This window comes from Rhipicephalus microplus, chromosome X, assembly GCF_043290135.1.
Source record: "Rhipicephalus microplus isolate Deutch F79 chromosome X, USDA_Rmic, whole genome shotgun sequence".
Lineage (NCBI taxonomy): Eukaryota > Metazoa > Arthropoda > Arachnida > Ixodida > Ixodidae > Rhipicephalus > Rhipicephalus microplus.
The window spans coordinates 223,020,181-223,037,049 of record NC_134710.1 but is presented as its reverse complement, the minus strand read 5'-3'; the positions used below and the strand labels follow the sequence as shown (position 1 = coordinate 223,037,049).

At 42.4% G+C, this 16,869-nt stretch overlaps 1 protein-coding gene across 3 annotated transcripts in view; it reads left to right on the top strand.

Moving 5' to 3' along the window:
* Nhe1 (Na[+]/H[+] hydrogen exchanger 1) overlaps nucleotides 1-14,732 on the top strand; it is a 51,537-nt gene extending 36,805 nt beyond the window's left edge. For all 3 annotated transcript variants that reach the window (XM_075878692.1, XM_037427776.2, XM_037427777.2), the window contains 3 exons: nucleotides 4,273-4,353; nucleotides 6,764-6,907; nucleotides 14,317-14,732. In XM_075878692.1, the coding sequence (XP_075734807.1) occupies nucleotides 4,273-4,353; nucleotides 6,764-6,907; nucleotides 14,317-14,430 (339 nt within the window). In that variant the 3' untranslated portion in view covers nucleotides 14,431-14,732. The remainder of the gene's footprint in view (nucleotides 1-4,272; nucleotides 4,354-6,763; nucleotides 6,908-14,316) is intronic.
* Nucleotides 14,733-16,869: the final 2,137 nt, after the last annotated feature.

The following is a 16,869-nucleotide window of genomic DNA, read 5'->3' as shown; positions in this document are numbered from 1 at the left end:
TAAGCATCATGCACATGAACTAACTAGGCATCCAGGCATGATAACTGTGCTATTAGCTACATATTGCAACAGAAAAAAAAAGATGCAAAATTTTATGCCAGTGCCCCTTTAACATATTGACATTCTCAAATGCTATTGACAGCTCTGTAACTCCTAGGATACAGTCGAGCCCACATATAACGGCCCCACTTAAAACGAACTTTCGCTTAAAACGAACAATATCCACATAACCGTGAAAATATACATTGGTTCAATGGCATAAAGTCGCACTTATGACGAACGTCTTCAAGCGCCGCTGATCGGTTACAGCGAATGGAGTCGGCGCTCTACCGACTTCCCCGAAAACCACTTTGGACCACGAATCAGGCATCGGCGAGATGCCCATAGATACTTATTGTTAAATGCCAATCCTGCCTCCGCGCCCCTCTAGTTGCCGCTCTCCCCGGCCGCTTTTTCTTATGCACCCCTCCGTCTATTGTCCCCCCCGCTTCTCTGAGCACCCCGCATCGCCAGACGAGGCCCGTATTTTCAGACTGCCACCAATCTTTCTAAGACCGGTCGGCCATCTACTCTGTTTTTGATCGCTGATACTGTCGTTGACGTCGCCGGCCTGGACTGACCAGACCATTTGCCAACATCGTCGGCCACCAACTGTATCTGATCGTCTGCGTCTAGTGCAAATGCGTACGCTACCCCTACGACTCTGATAATTTGAGATTTTAGGACTTGTTCTCGCTCACTTCGCACTCGGCTCAGCGTGCCCTCCGCACGCGTGCAGAAGCGCGAAAATGGCTGTTAATTTGCTTGAAACGAATCGCAAAATATCGAAGTTGATGAGGCCACGCAAACCGGTCAGTGCCGGTTTCAAGTTCAAATACTCCCAAGCATTTCCCTGAGGGTGAACATGGTTAATTGCGAATGCACGGGGTGATGCTATGAAGGGGAGTAAAGTTAAAATTCGTTGGCATTCGCCAGTGAGGTAATGTAAACTCCCCCGTGTGATCACATTGCGATTTCCAGGAACCATTAGACCCTCTCGGTAAATCTTGGTGAGTTTACGCGTATATGTGAGAGTAAATTCGCATTATAATGATGTTTATGTCCGCGGCCCGCTTCGCCAGCTTGCGCTCGGCATCACGGGCCCTTCGCCGCGCTGCCTTGTCTTCAAGCGGCGCGACATCTTCAACAACGCGTGCAATGCTCGCATTTGATTGCATTGTGCTCGTTATTGGAGGTATTGCAGTCGAGGTTGATGCCTGCGATGGATCCATACCTATGACGACTTGCCGATCTCGAGCAAGTCGTGGCGGCGCGCGCAGCCACGGAGCGGAGGGCGGAGCTTGCGCAATCACGTGGCGTGTGACGTCGCTGCGCCGTTGCTACAGACGCTCCTCTCCGCTCCTTGCGTCATTGCTAGAGGAGAGGAGGAGGCGCACCGCAGACGGCGGATTCAGGGTCGCTCATAAAGTGCATTCGCACTTAAAAACTCTCTCAAGTTTTTCTACGTGCGAGTTGCACGTTTTGCAGACTTTTGCTACCCAACCTGCCTCCTTCTCGTGTGTTTTGGTATTCAAGGTCGTCCTCCCGCCACATCCTCCCCTCTCTTCACTCTATCGCAACTCCTTGCCCTTCTCTCGCAAATCTGCTTTCCTCTCTTGACCACAACCCCTTCGCCCGTCTCCACCGCTCCGCGACGCCAGCCACACTGGGTCGAATTAGTTTAGTTTTGCGACTAGAAACGGGCCCAGAGCTCTTCTAAGCATTCTTGCATGCGTGTCGCGTGTGCGCGTCTTGCTCGCTCTTGGTGTGCGTTTGTTGTCAGAATGGCAGACGGGAGGACTTGCACGCTTTTTCTTTTCGCCCAACAAAACGTCGAAAGTGTGACCGCTTGACTTGAGCGTAATCCGCACGTTAGGTGCCACGTTGCGGAGCGTTCGCTCATAGCTGTGATCACCTGGCAGCCAACTTGCCGCTTCAGGGGTCCCGGTATTCAGCTGTGGAGATGGGGAATAGTTCGTGGGTGGCGGTGATGGCTACACGCGCGCTATACTGTTTTCGCGAGGCTGACTTCATCGACGTCGGGCCCGATGCCGAGCCTAAAGCTTCCGAATATGATCACTCCGGCAGCGCGTCATCGACTCCGACCTGGGTGAGCGGGTGGGACATCTATTGCAATGGTTTAATTGCGGCCGATGATGATGCCGACACTGCGGGACCGTGCACGGATTAAGGCATTGTGAATGAAGTACGTGGCGAGAGCGATTTGGAGGAATTGGATTGCGAGAACAACGATATTTTGAAGCCAGTGCCTCAGTCATGCAGCTTATGCCACAGGCCTCGACAAACGAGCACCCTGCCTTTTTAAATGAACTCCAGACCACCCTTATCACTTCTGCTCTCTAAAACACAAGCATCACGAACTTTTTGGGCAAAAAAAGTTCGTGTTTTCACTCGCAACTTTCTTTTAAAGCTGTGTTTCATTTACTGCGAACTTCGGGATACAGCGAACGAATGCCATGTCAGGCTCAGGTTCGTTATAAGCAGGCTCGACTGTAGTTCAATTTGCTTAAAGTCTTGTCAATAATTTTAAATAACCAAAAAAAGACGTTCCATAGCCATAACTTAAGCAGGCAACTGCTTTGTGCAATGTCTACAATGACATCATGCGATATCGTGCCATTGTCAAAACACACACGGAAGTATTTTTTCAAGAGACAAGTTGTAATGCTGAACATCACGAAACCACCTCTCCCAAAGATCACTGTTAGTAAACAAGTGACAGTAAACACTCTGATCTTTATTGCTTTGTTCTTGCAAACTTTAGGGTTACACCAGCTTTCCTCCATAGCTTTTTACCACACACAGTGCAGCTTAAAAAACTAAACAATTATCCGGGGTGGGCGTTGTTGCAACCTTCATGTACATGAATTGGTTTAGAGGAAAGCAGTTACACAAAAACTGTATAATGTTCTGTCAGTGAAGAATACTATGGTTTGACTCTGCATAATAAAAAAAATAATGAAATTTCTCAAAGTATATACAGTATTGTTCAATGTTCATAAGGAAACTTTGTTGTAGTAGTTGAGACAAAGACCCTGGGGCATTGATTGCTTGATTTAAGCTTTATTTTTACTGTTCAAAAGATTTATTACTGTAAAATTGGAATTAGCCTTATTATCCTCCGGCAGCAGCACTGCTTAGCACAAAGCAGTTGTATTGAGTTGTGACCATTGAAGCCTGCTGTTCCTGCTCTTCATCGTGTCTCAAAATTGTTGCATTTCATTATTTCATGCTGCAGTTTCATTATTTTTGTCTTGTGCTCTCTCTAAACTATAATGAATATCTCTTAAGTTGGAAATTTGGAGTAAGAAGCACTTCTGTGGTTTAGGTACATGTTGCAGAACTTCAGGTTGTCTGGATTAATCCAATTCCACACCTTGTATGCCTTATAATCTTCTTGTGGTTTCGGCTTGTAAAATTTCAGAATGTAAGTTTGATATTGATATTAAAATGTGGAATAGTAACTCGCATTTTATCGTAATGCAATTTCTTAGAACCAATTCAGAAGATTAAAAAAAGACGTTCAGAAAAAGAAAGCACAAAAATGGGTTTGTTTGTTCAGGTTCATCCTAAAAACAGTGCTAGCAACACACGAATGAAGGAAGACAAAAAGAATGGGTACTGCCAGTGTTTTGTTCCTATCAGTGCTTTGTTCTTAATCATCAAATTAATACTGACAGGACTGTTCATATCACTTTTTTTAGCTTGTTATGTAGCTTTCACTGTTTCATTCATGTTGTAAGGGCACAGTGTATTGAACACGGATGTAGCTATGCATTGCATTTTCTATTAAGACCACCAGTGTGCACCATGTGGAAAATAGCTTCAAGCATGTTAATGGGGACTCTTCCACATGTCATATAAATTGAAGTGTTGGATGCATATCACTAATCTGTGGTCACACCATGATTGTGTCACCGAAACCTTATAATTAAGGAGAGATGGTGAAGAGGCTGTACCACATTCTGGTTCCGAGCTAAAATTCAGCATAAAAATGAATAGCTTGAGGTGGCAAGCAGCTAGGCTTCAGCTGTAGGGCAGTTATCTAATAGAAAGAAGAATTTTGGCAAAACTTTTGTGTCAGTACCTTTTAAGGTATTAGTATAGTATATACTTCTGCTTATTCTGCGGGAGTACTAGTTTGTTAAAGGTAAAACACTATCAGTTGAAAAATTTATTCTTTTGTGTCTTTTGTACTCCTTATATCTTCAGTTCTTGAAGGCGGACAAACAGACAACTAGAAAAAAGCGCCGAAGAGCACGCCAAGTCACTCTTAGCAAAACCAAAGAAATGGTAAGTAATCTTTTAGGGACGAAGCACCTGGGGCTCTCGGCATGTCGGTGCGTATTGCATGCTGTTGTGACCGTCCATTTGCTTGGCACAAGAGAGGGTGCCACCATCTCGATGCTCACTATGTGGAGAGAGAGAGCGAACGGCGCGCGTTGACTATGGAAATGCTCTTTCTGCAATGAACGCTAAACTACTAGTGCGCAAGTAGCGAGAACGCGCCCTCGCCTGTGAGAGACAACGCTGATGGAGGCAGCGTCTGCCAGTGAGTTTCTTGATTTAAAAAACTGACTATTCACACTGCACAATTCTTCACTAGGCACCCGTTATATAATTACCTGCAATGTTGTACCGGTGGGAGATCTCTCTTGTGCAAAGTTGAACAATAGGGATTCGCTGCATGCGCATTAATTGAAACTGTACTGCATTCTTTGCCCCTCCCGAGACGTTGGTGGAGCTGAAAGGCCCTTCCCTGCATGCTTCACCCTTCCTTAGTTTTTTTTTTTTGGGGGGGGGGGGGTGACACCTTTTTTAAAAAGTATTCTTTTGTTGCTTTCTTTCACAGTGTTCTGTGGGACTGTTTTAGAGTGCAGCTCATGCACAGCACATGATGAAAGGGAGCAAATGCTGAGCTTAACAGAGGATAAAACAGAGAAAATGTACCGGCTATGTTACCCACGGTGTTCTCTTAGAAATAGGTACTGTGTGACCAACCTAAATAGGACAAGGTGAAAAAAAGTGAATGTTATGCACATCGGGCATAAGATAGCAAAATTGCCAGCCACTTACAACATTATCATCAGAATGAGTGATGCAACTTCTAGGAGTGCTTATATCTCAGCAAGCTGCCCAAGTGAATGCTTAGCGACACCAGTGCTACAATTCATAGGTTTATGCCACTGCAGCATTGCCACTTAAAGGGCCTGGTTACTTGTACTGCTGAAGCTGAAAGTTACAAGTTATCACTACAGCCTCATATGTTGTGAAATGAAAAAACTTAACAGCTCCACTGAAGTAATGCATCACAAATTATAAACATTATTGATTATTAATCAAAATTTTTGCTTAAATTACATTAGTGATTTTTTAAACTAGACTTTCATGCACACATGTGGCTTGTAAAGCAATGCCATCTTTCATTCATCTTCATTATATACATTCAGTAATATCGCTGTTTGTAAACCCCTTCTGGGTGTATTTTCCTACAAAACTTGCGTGAAGCTTGAACGACGTGTTATTTTCTAATGACAGGGAGTCTCTGACAATGAGTTTCAGTGGAACTCAAATATTATGAAGTTTTAGGCTTCACAAACTTAAATTTTGGTATAAAAACTGGCTGGCTGGCATATAAAATGCAAAGTAGCATTGAAAAGAACACAATGATCATGAAAATTACTTAACTGTCGCATATTGCTGAAACTCGCAGTTGTGAATTTGGATTTCATTGGATTTCCCCTTGGACCAGCACAACTGCAAAAGCATACCAATAGTCAAAACATGCATTGTAGTATTGACAAGAATACATCATTCAATTGTTCTGTGACGAAGTTGGAATCAAACCCAGACAAGGAAGCTTACCTGTAACATGGCTTTATAAATGAGAATCCAAAAGATCAATTTTGCATGTCGTAGGTCCTGAGCTGAAGTATGGTCTAATTGTGGAAGTGTTTCATCACTTATGCTTTGAGGTAGCACACGTAAACGAAAAATAAAAAAGAAATGGATAATACACCAGAGAGCCCAGGGGGCAATTTTGCCTTAGCATAACAGCACAGCCAAGGACCTTTGGGCTGGGGTATGCATTGTACACATGCATAGTCTTAATCGTTTCACTGATGCACATTTTTGCATGGTGCTGTCAAACTAAAACAGTGCAGCAGATGATGCTCACACTTGAGTGTGCTTTCTCTGCTTGCACATTGTACAATACAATTCATCACTTCTCAACATTATTAGGCTCTAACATGTCCCATACTCAGCACTTGTGTGATATTAAAAAATTTCAAATGTGTTCACATCATATAATCTGACTTACAGCTTATCAAGTGTGAACATTCCTATACCTATGTCACTTATCAGAAAAAAACTACTAATTTGCTGTGCTGTGTTTTCGATGGAGGCAAAAATGCTCTAGGCCCGTGTGCTCAAATTTGAGTGCACGTCAAAAAACCTCAGATGTTTAAAATTTCCGGAGCCCTCCACTACAGGGTCTCTCATTATAATATGGTGGTTTTGGTACGTTAAACCCCACATATCATTACTTATTTGCTGTGGTATTTGTTTTCTTTATCATTGGCTTTGTTTTGAAAGCTACTTGGTAATTCAATATCACTTGCCTAATGCATTCTGCTGAGCATTCCAAATTTTGTTGTGTGAAATGCCTAACAAGTACATTTGTTCTTCATCTCTCTGGTAGGGTCAAACTATTGATGCAGATCATTTATCTGAACTGACAGAAGAAGAATATGAGGTCAACTTCATGAAGAGCAACATAAAAGGCTTCATTCTGCTGGATATAAAGTACCTCATTCCTTTCTTCACTCGCCGATTTACACAAAAGGTGACTATTTTTTTTATAGCTAAGTAAACTCTCTATCTCTTTTCCTTTACATGAAACTAGGTGGCAGGGGCTCTAAGAGTGCAGCTTAACAGGGCTCCACATGTGCTATTCTGTAAGCATTGTCTTAGTGGACTGTCAGTTTCTACATGTGCTAATTAAATATACTCAAGGGCTCTTAGTTATGATTCGCATTAATCTGCTGGCTCCTGGGTTCCATTGAATCAATGCATACCAAAATGGGCCATTTGTTCAATGCATTCTTACAGAACACCACCCCAGCTTTTGCTTGAAAGTTCAAAACATTTAATCAACAGATACAGTTGTGTAGGCAGATACAGTTGTGCATTCCGATAAAATGAGAACAAGTTTGTTCAGATTTCACAAATCATACCCAATAAAAAGAAAGAGCAGCTAATGACAGTTGTTATATATAGGGTGTTTTCACGTCACGAGATCCAAGAATTTGAAAAAAGTGGGTCACTACAACTGAATAAAACCAACAACGTTTGGTTTGCCATCATGTAGCACTCATTAAGGCATTCTTATATTATTTCTACTTAGTTAGCAGGTATTAGTGATGCAAAATTTTCAATATTCACTTCATGACCTAGTGCAATGATCAATTGGCACCATCATCAGCATAGACCTTGGCAGTGAGCAAAGATGTTTCACACTAAAAAAGTTGAAGAATACTGTAAATTTGAGTGTGTTCGGTGAAAGCCTGAGCCTGTAGCCATTCATCTGACTGTGCCGTGTTCTCTTTATCTCTCTTTCTCTCTCTCTCTTTCTTTTCTTTTTTATGCGGCCACTTGGTGAAGTAGCTTTCGTTCTGCTTCTGTGGCTTTGGTGCCCGACGACATGGCCACTCACTCACTGTTGTCACTTTCGTTCTGCTTCCCTCTCCTTAGTGCCTGGTGTGATATGTCAGCCCATTGCATGCGCATTCACTCATTCTTCATGTGGCGTTTGGTATCAAGGGAATTCATTCTTGGGGCGCTCCTCCGAACCTCTTTCCATGGAATCCTCACCGAGCTGCTTGGAAGCCATTCAACTAACTAGACTGCTGCAATGAAACATCTGACCAAGAAGCATTGCCACGCGCGCCGATATGCCATGACGTTATTGCTGAGAGAGTGTTAAGAGGCTTGGATGGTCAGACACCATAACTATGCCATCACATAATTTCTGAGGGAGTGTAAGGGGGAGAAGCCACAGCGGTGGTGGAGCAACTGTTGCGATGCAGAGCTGTGCCATCACGTGGTGGCTGAGAGAGTGTGAGGGGGGATGCCACAGCTGGTACTGTTTCAGGACACAGGCTGACTTGGCTCATTTTCGAACGCCACGAAAATGAGCCAATAAAGGCTTTTGCCTTTATTGGTATGCATATCACGGTATGCATATATGTATATATATGATGGAGACATGGCCTCAGTCAGAACAGCAGTTTATTCTCACTGTCCTCATTTTTCCCAGTCACTCCTGAACTGCCACATGCGCATGCACACGCACACACACACATTATGGTGACTCGGTTGTAATGACACTTATTTGGCCGCAAACTCTGGAGCAAACAAGCACCACGTATCTGGTGGTGAAGGGCACACCTAAAAACAATGATTATCAGCCAAATGAATGAGGATGATTGATTGCTGCACAGATAAAGATGAAGTGCATAATAGATGCCTACAATATGTGTGAGTGTGTGCGTGTGTGTGCGTGTGTGTGCATGTGAGTGAGTGAGTAAGAGAGAGATAGAGAGAGAGAGAGAGAGAGAGAGAGGTTAGAAAAACAGAGATACGTCATAAATCAGAGGCCATCCATTTATTCTAATGCACGCGCACCTTTTCTTCGTTTGCTTCTCCCACCATCGCCTTATTCATACATTACACTTTTTCCCCTTTTCTCAAGAAAGTTTCTGTTCAGAAGGTGCGAAGTAACGTTGTAGTTTGCTAACATGAACAATGTTGAAGTTTCTATTTAAGGGTAACAAGGAGCACTTGATCTCATAGTTCACTGGTGAGACCTTGCGTAGAATGTTGTAGGGACCTTCTATGACGGAACTCAGTTTGCCATTGTTGGGATGCCATGGTGTCTCGTAAAGGATGAAGTCGCCGACTTGGAACTCAATCTGAAGAAATTCCTTGCCATAGATTACTTTGTTCTTATTGTCGTATGCGATATAATTTTAGATGCGGAGCATCTTATACTCGCGCCTTGTAGTGCGCCGTCCGCGCCGTCCGCACCACTTCTCGAACATTCGACAGCTGACGCGCGCGCATGCGCCGTCGCGCCGTCGCCCACTCTTCCACCATCTGTGCATCCCTTCCTCCTCTACACACCGCGCGTGCTTCACTCCTCCACCATCTGTGCACCCTTCCTCCTCTACACACCGCGTTCGACATCTACAATTCTCCTGATTCTCCAGTGGACGCGCATGTGGCGTCGCGCTTCGAGAACATTCAACAGCTGACAGTGCATGCGCCGTCGAGCTGTATATATACTCAAGGTCGGCGCTCGCTCGCTCAGTTGCCGCTCGTCGGTTGGTTTGTACGGCGCGTCGACGTCCAAGGTCGCGGTGAAATGAATTCCAACGAATCCACAAACACAATGATCGACGTCCCTTCGACCAGCGCCGCCCTTTCGCATACGTGTGTACGTGTTCACTCATTTAACACCCCCTCCTACAACCACGTTAACCAATTTAGCCATCGACCCAAGTAAGTCGCACTTTAACACCCCGTTAACCAATTATATGCTCCGCATCCTCCTCAGTGTTCCCCCGAGGGAAGCTGCGGGCAATTTTTTTAACAGCACCTTTCCGCACTTCTTCCAACGTTTGTTCTTGCTGTTTCAGTACAGTTGGGTAAGATGGAATTCCATATATCAGGATGAACCATGCGTTGCCGGTAACTTCGTGAGGCATTCTGTTGTATTCATCTATTACCACCGACAGCAGCTTAGTTCAACACTTCTGTGGCTCGTCATTCATCTTGCACTTAAGTCTGGTTACGATGGTGTTGTTTGTCTGCTCGTTCAGACCATTGCATTGCGGATGATGAGATGAGATGGAGAGTTAGTGTATTCGGTTATTTATTTTTTGCAAACTGTTCAAATCTTCCTGCAGTGAATCCTGTCTTGTGATCTAAAGGGACTTCCTCGGTTTTACGACAACAAAAATTGTTTTTAAGCGTGAGGTGTAGGCGTTGCTGTTCTCACTTTTATGGGCGAACATCTCTCGTAGCTAGTAGCATGGTGAATAACCAAGTGAATAAACCTTTTTAATGAACCATATCCAAAAAATCCCCTAATGGTGTCCGTCGCAAAAAGGCCAAAATGCTCTTCAGCAGAAGGCAGGAATTCAAGTGTTCCATATTTCTTTGTTTTTGTCTTCTTACATCTCTGGCATGTATCACAATGCCAAATGTAGATGGAAACATCGGTTACCATATCCGGCCAATAATATTGCGGTGACAAGAGTGATAGCGTGTTCTTCACTTCAACATGCCCAAAATGTTGATGTCCCTTCTTAAGAATGGTTGGGCATATAGTTTATGGGGCACATAGATTTTCTGTAGTCCCTTTTTTTTTTAACGATGACTACGTTGTTTCCCAATGAATTCTTTCCTTTTGGGCACTTATTACTGCATCATTGAAGTTCATCGTAAGACAGAAGTTCAACAATTGGGGCTCTGAAGAGTGCATCTGTTTCGGCGTTGCTTATGCCCTTTTGATGTTTGATGTTTACTTCATACATCGATAGTTTCAATGGACCCCGGAAGAGATGACCCTGAGGATTTTTAATATTCTTTAGCCACTGTAGTGCAGAGTGATCTGTTACTTGTGAAAGGCTTTCCATGAAGGTAGCAGTGCCATTTCTCAAAGGCATCTATAATGGCAAGGCTTAGTCTTTCTGTAACAGCATAATTTACCTTGTGCTTAAGTAGTTTGCGGGAGTTATAGGCAACGGGATGCTCCTTGTCTTTGTCATCAGGTTGCTTCAGCACTGCACCAATGCCTTCGCCAGATGCATCACAGTACACAGTACATGGTCTCGAAGTGTCGCATATGCGAAACACTGCTTCTTCAGTTATGCACTCCTTCAGTTCCCAACAAGCTTGCTCGCATGCTTCTGTCCACGTCCATATGCTTTCTTTGTGGAGTACTTTCGTGAGTGGGAGAGCAAAATCACTGAAATGAGGGCTGTACCGACAGTAAGTGTTTACAGTGCCCAGGAAACGCTGGAGGTTTTTCTCTCGTTTAGGTGTAGGAAATTTGAGTATTGCAGCCACATCCTTTGCTTAGGGTCACTATTCCTTGTGAAATTTTGTGCCCAAATATTCAATGCTGGATCTTGCAAATTGGCACTTTTTTTGTTTCACTTTTACATTCTCATCTTTAAGAGCCTTCAGCAGTGCCTCGAGGTGTCATATATTATCGTCAAATGTCTCTAAGTGTACGATCACATCGTGAAAGTAATTGTTAACATTAGTGATCTGATGTTCGGCGATAATTGATTTCATGGCTCTTTCAAGCCATGAAAGCCGGACCGTCCTTTAACCCGAATGGCATTACTAATCATTCATAATGACTATTAGTCATGACAAACGCAGTTTCTTTAGTTTCGTCAGCATGCATTCAGACATGCCAGTGTTTCGATGTTACATATAGCATAGTGAAAAAGTTTGCCTTTCCCAAGTGGTCCAGAATGTCATCTATGAGTAGAATTGGTTGATTGCTGGGTACCCTTATGGCATTGAGCTTGCTATAGTCAATACATAGACAAGTACGTCTTTCACCTTTCTTTTCGGCCTAGATGACCGGTGTGGCATAGGGTGACAACAAAGGCCTCATAGCACCTTGCTTAAATGAGGGCGTCAACTTGCTTGTTAATTTATGCTTTGTCGGCCTGGGAACATCTGCATGGTGCTCGATGAATATGGACAGCATTGGCATGTGCAATCCTATGCTGCTCAGCAGTGATGCATCCAATATTTGTCTGGGATTCATACTTATTAAAGAGACAGTTGAGCGCTGCCAATTTATGTTCTGGCAAGTTTTTTGAAATCAGGGTTCTCATCAGTGGTGCTTTAGTAGTTTTTTTTTCTTGTGACTTGACAGGTGGACATTTTCACGTCCTTGTATTACTGACTGGCTTTCCAAATTTACAAAAAGATTGAAGTACGAAGCGCTGTCTAGGTCAAGAATTAAATGTTTTTTCATGTCTCGCAGAACGTGTACGTAAGCTTTCTTTGTGACATCCCCAATTTGCAATTGAATGCTTACGCGACCAAAAGTTCGAATGCATGAAGTAATTTGCTGCACCATGATGCTGGATTTTCTCATCTACTGAAGCTTGAGCTCTTTGTACACATCTTCACTGATACAAGTAATTATTGCTCCTGTATCAATAATTGCAGTTACTGGCCTTCCGTTGATGATAGCATCGAACTGTATTAATGAAACGCTGGGTCGCTCTCCTCGTTTCTCGGTCTAGTCTCAATAGCAGACACATTGCTGCAGTGCGACCATTTATTGGGCCAATGAAACTGTCATGGGAAACCAGCAGCTGAGCAATATCTACATTCATTTTGTGGAACGTGTGGCCGAGAAGTCAATGTTGGCTGCTGCAGTCTGCTGAAGAGACGTGGAGCTCTTGATGTAATACTAGGAGTTCGAGTAACGGAAATCCCTCTCACCCGTATTTAAAATGTCTCGACCGGTTGGGCAGCGGTGAGCCACTCTGATGATGAGTTGAAAGATAGTCCGGTGAGCGCCAGTTCCACATCAGGAGGAACACTGCCAGTCAGTCCAGAAATGACGTGGCACTCTTTAAGGTCGGCCAAGGAGCCCAGTCATTTTTTCTCGTCATAGTACTCCTTGATGGTCTGCCCTCCTTTAAGCCAGTAGTGGATGAAGAGACTAAGGGCATCTCTGTCAGTCATATCAAATTTATTTCGCATGTCGCGCTTTGCATCGTCCCATGTCTCATCGCTGCCGGAAAATTTCTGTCAAGTACCACTTGAACGCTTCCACTTCAATGTAATCGCTAAAGTGACTAACCAGATCGTGGTGTGTCCATGATGCCTCGGTGGCCTTCGTGTCGAAAAGGAATAGTCACTTGTTGACGGGGACATTTCTGGTGTTCCCTTGTACTTCGGTATGTTGAGCGGAGGCTTTGGCCTAGCCATAGCAGGTTGATGTGGTTGATCTTGTTGACTTGTGTGACGTGTGAGAACAGAGATACGTTGTGGTTCAGATGCTATCTATTTATTCTAATGCACGCACACCTCTTCTTTGTCAGCTTCTCCTACCATCGCCTTATTCATGCATTACATATATATATTCAGCAGGAAATTTTAGGGGCTTCAATGCGTTTAAGAAAAAAAAGAAAAGAAGCGGGCACACGTACGAGAGCAATGAAAGTATTACTGTCTCGTACTGTACCCGCTTGTTCTTTTGTTATATATATATCAACCGGCAAGGCGGAGAGGAAGGGAAGTAGTTGATGTGGCACACTGCTCTGTGGGTCCCTTTGTTATTGTATGTGTTTTGCAAGCTTGCTTGCAACTTGAACATGAAATAGAAACATAGCACAATAAATCAAAATGCTATTAAAATGCCCCCCAAAAATAAAAATATCACACTTCCCATTGGTTTGAAGAGCTCGAAATCGAGAGCCATGCTCCTGCTAGGTTTGCAGGAGATAGAACCATTCTTTTTTATTCATCAGAAACTTCATTTTGCTTATTTCTTGCTTGCTCCCGTTAAAACACATGTGTTCTTTATCAATTTATTGTAGTTTTACAGTGCAGTTTTGTTGCAACAACGCTTTCACAATCGAAGTAGAACTTTAGGCTCATTGTACCAACGTCCAAACACGACTGGTGTATTACAGGCAACAAGGGTGTAAAATGGAAACTTTTCTCATGTACAAATATTCCAATAAGTCATGCATTGGAATATTTTCCAATGCATTGTGTCGACAGTTAATGATGTGTTTTTACTTCCAGAGTGATATTTTGATGTGCAGAAAGCACTTTTTTTTTCATAGGCATGCAAGGTAATTGTTTTTTTTTTTTTGAACTCGTGTTCTAAGCACCTTTGTGCAACTACAGGTGCTCATATCGCATGGTGTGCCTACTAAAATTGCTTCTATTTTCACAAATGCATGTGCACAACATCTAGCAGAACATAAATGCCTTTAGTAATGCACAACATCATCTTCACAACTGAAAGACAGAAACTGCAATGCAACATTGTTCCACTTAAGTTTAATCGTTTTGCTTCAGGTATACCATCAATATATTGAAGTTCAGCAGTGCTGCATTTTAGTTGCCAAGTTACACACACAGCTGTGTACTGATATGCCATTTGCTTGACAGTGTCATATTTTTTATGACTGCATGCAGGAGGTGCAAGATGGCAAAATCCAAATGACTGACCTAACCAACCAGTGGTACCAAGCCATCCGGGCACCCATTGATGAAAGTGAAAATGAAGATTCTGAAATCAATGGCGTTTAAGATGGCTTGCTGTTATACTCCCTTCATTATGGATGTGAGGAGATGCTGATATTTTTTCTGAATCTGCTTTGCAGTGTGTGGCAAGGCATTTTGCTTTGCTTGCTTTCTTTTGAACAAAATAATTCATCAATTTCTTGTTTTATATGTTGGGTATCAGATGTGTGCTGTGTTATGCAAATATTGTAGTAAGAATTGATGGAAAGCATGTGGGAAAACACTTTGACAAAAATGCATGCATATTTAGTGTGTTCAATATTTTGCTGACATTCCACTTAGGACAACTATTTTTTTAGCCAGAAGATTCCCGTGTTACACGTTTATCTAAAAGCATATCACTGAATTTATGCTTTGCATAAAATATAGTGTAATCTGCATGTAACATCACCATTTAAACCATAAAATCAAGTACAGTTGGTTCCCTCAATGTACTTGCCTACTGTTTAAAAACAAACTGCTTGAAGAAAAATGTAAGACATACTTCCAAGACTTGCCTCTGGTGCAAATGGCACTACAAGGCTAAGTTCTTTGCATAGCAGCAATCTTGAAAATGATCTGCATGCATACTTGTCGAGAAGCTGACAAAGCTAGTACTATCAGCATTCACATTTAAGGAAGAAAATCAGTTATGGAGGGTGTGTAATATGTTTTAAAAACAGCATCAAATATATGAGTGCAGATGGTGTTTCATGGAAAATATGTTGCCCATGTTGCCTTGGCTAGATATGCACTATAGAAAAATGAGATTCATTTACCTAAATTATGCTTTTCTGATTTTGTGTATTTATGCTTCTTAAAACGCCTCGTAAATGTAAGGCGTCTACCCTACGTGTATGGTTGATAGTGATAGTATGATACCGCTTGAGCAGCAGCCATACAGCTGCCACTACGAACTGTCTTGCACATTGCTGTGTAGTTTGGTCACCACTTCAACAATTTGCATTCTTGTGAGTATACTTGCATAAAGAGAATGGGATTAGTTATATTACAACTAACACTATAGTCATGAACAAATGGGATTCCTATTGGGTGTACCAGTGTCCATTATGGTGTGCCTAAGCGCTGCAGTTAGGATGCAATCTCAGTTATTTTCAATTTTTTTAATGTAAACTCTTGGGAATGTCCTAACTGATGTAAATACTTCAATGTGAGTCATACCTTTCCTTATAACTACAAAATGGCAAGTAGAAAATAGCATGTTATCGGTTCATACATGCATATGTACAGTGTTGTTGGCAGCCAAAAAGTGGAAAAGAATATTTGTATTGGCTTCCAAAACATCTAGTTTCATACATGCTTGAGTGGGAGGGCCCACAAATGTTTGTTCTGCTTGTGTTGATCCTCTACTCCCATCATTGTCTTTTTTGTATTGCTTCAAGTTGTATGCCACACAAACCAACTCGCCCAAATCAACAATTTGTTGCTATCACAAACACCCTGTTGGGGAACAAGGAGGGGATGCCATTTGTGCCTGCAAGCTGCACACCTGAAGCCCGACTAACTGCTTGTGTTATAATATTATTGCCATAATTTTATTGCCAGCTTGCAGTAATTAACGGAGCCAATGCACAATAGAAGAAATTTGAGAGACAAGAGCAATTGAGTTGAAAAGTCATAAAATTTACTCTTAATAATTACACGTAGTTTTAAAACCTATGAATTACTATTTTAATTGACAAGGGGCCGATTGGAAGTTGTAGACAACCAGTGTAAAAAACTTCGAAGAGGGTGTTCGATGCAGGAAGAGATAAATCGGCTGGAGTTTCTCTTAGGGATATGGCTTGAAGAAAACCTTAAAGGCATGCAGAAAATGAAGAAAAAAGGATTGTTAAGAACTTTATTTCTAGTTCATAACTAGGAGAATAGCACATGAGATTCAGTCCCGCCAAAAGCTCTGCATTGTGACCCACAATCAATGGCTGCCTCACTTAACACCAGAAGTGCAGCCGGAGTCAGCAGTCCAGTGGCTGGCCACCATGTATACTCACGTACCAGAAGAGCTGGCAAGAACTGCAAATATTCCAAGATGGCATGGTGTCTGACAGAAAAAATAGCGAGATGTGATGTTGCTAGGTATTCTTGCACACATAGCAGATGTTTTCATACACTAGCAGCCTGTGTGGCCCTCTTAATAAAGCAATTCTATTTTTACTCTTACTGTACAGGCAGACAGTGATTATCACATGTTAATTAACCAAATAATGGCATAAAACAAGAAATGTGTTTTTGCTTTGTAAATAAATTAGTCAGATGATTGAACTGATTCTTCATGCTAGTATCAAGGTAAAATAAGCATGTTCACTCTAGTGCTTTCAGTAGTACTGGCGACTCGTGGTAATTAAAGCTTTCAAATAATGCAAACGAAATTAAATATTTGGTTGTTTGCAATGTTTCCAATCTATCTTAAAGCATCCCAATTCAAATTTTTCTATTGGCCAACTT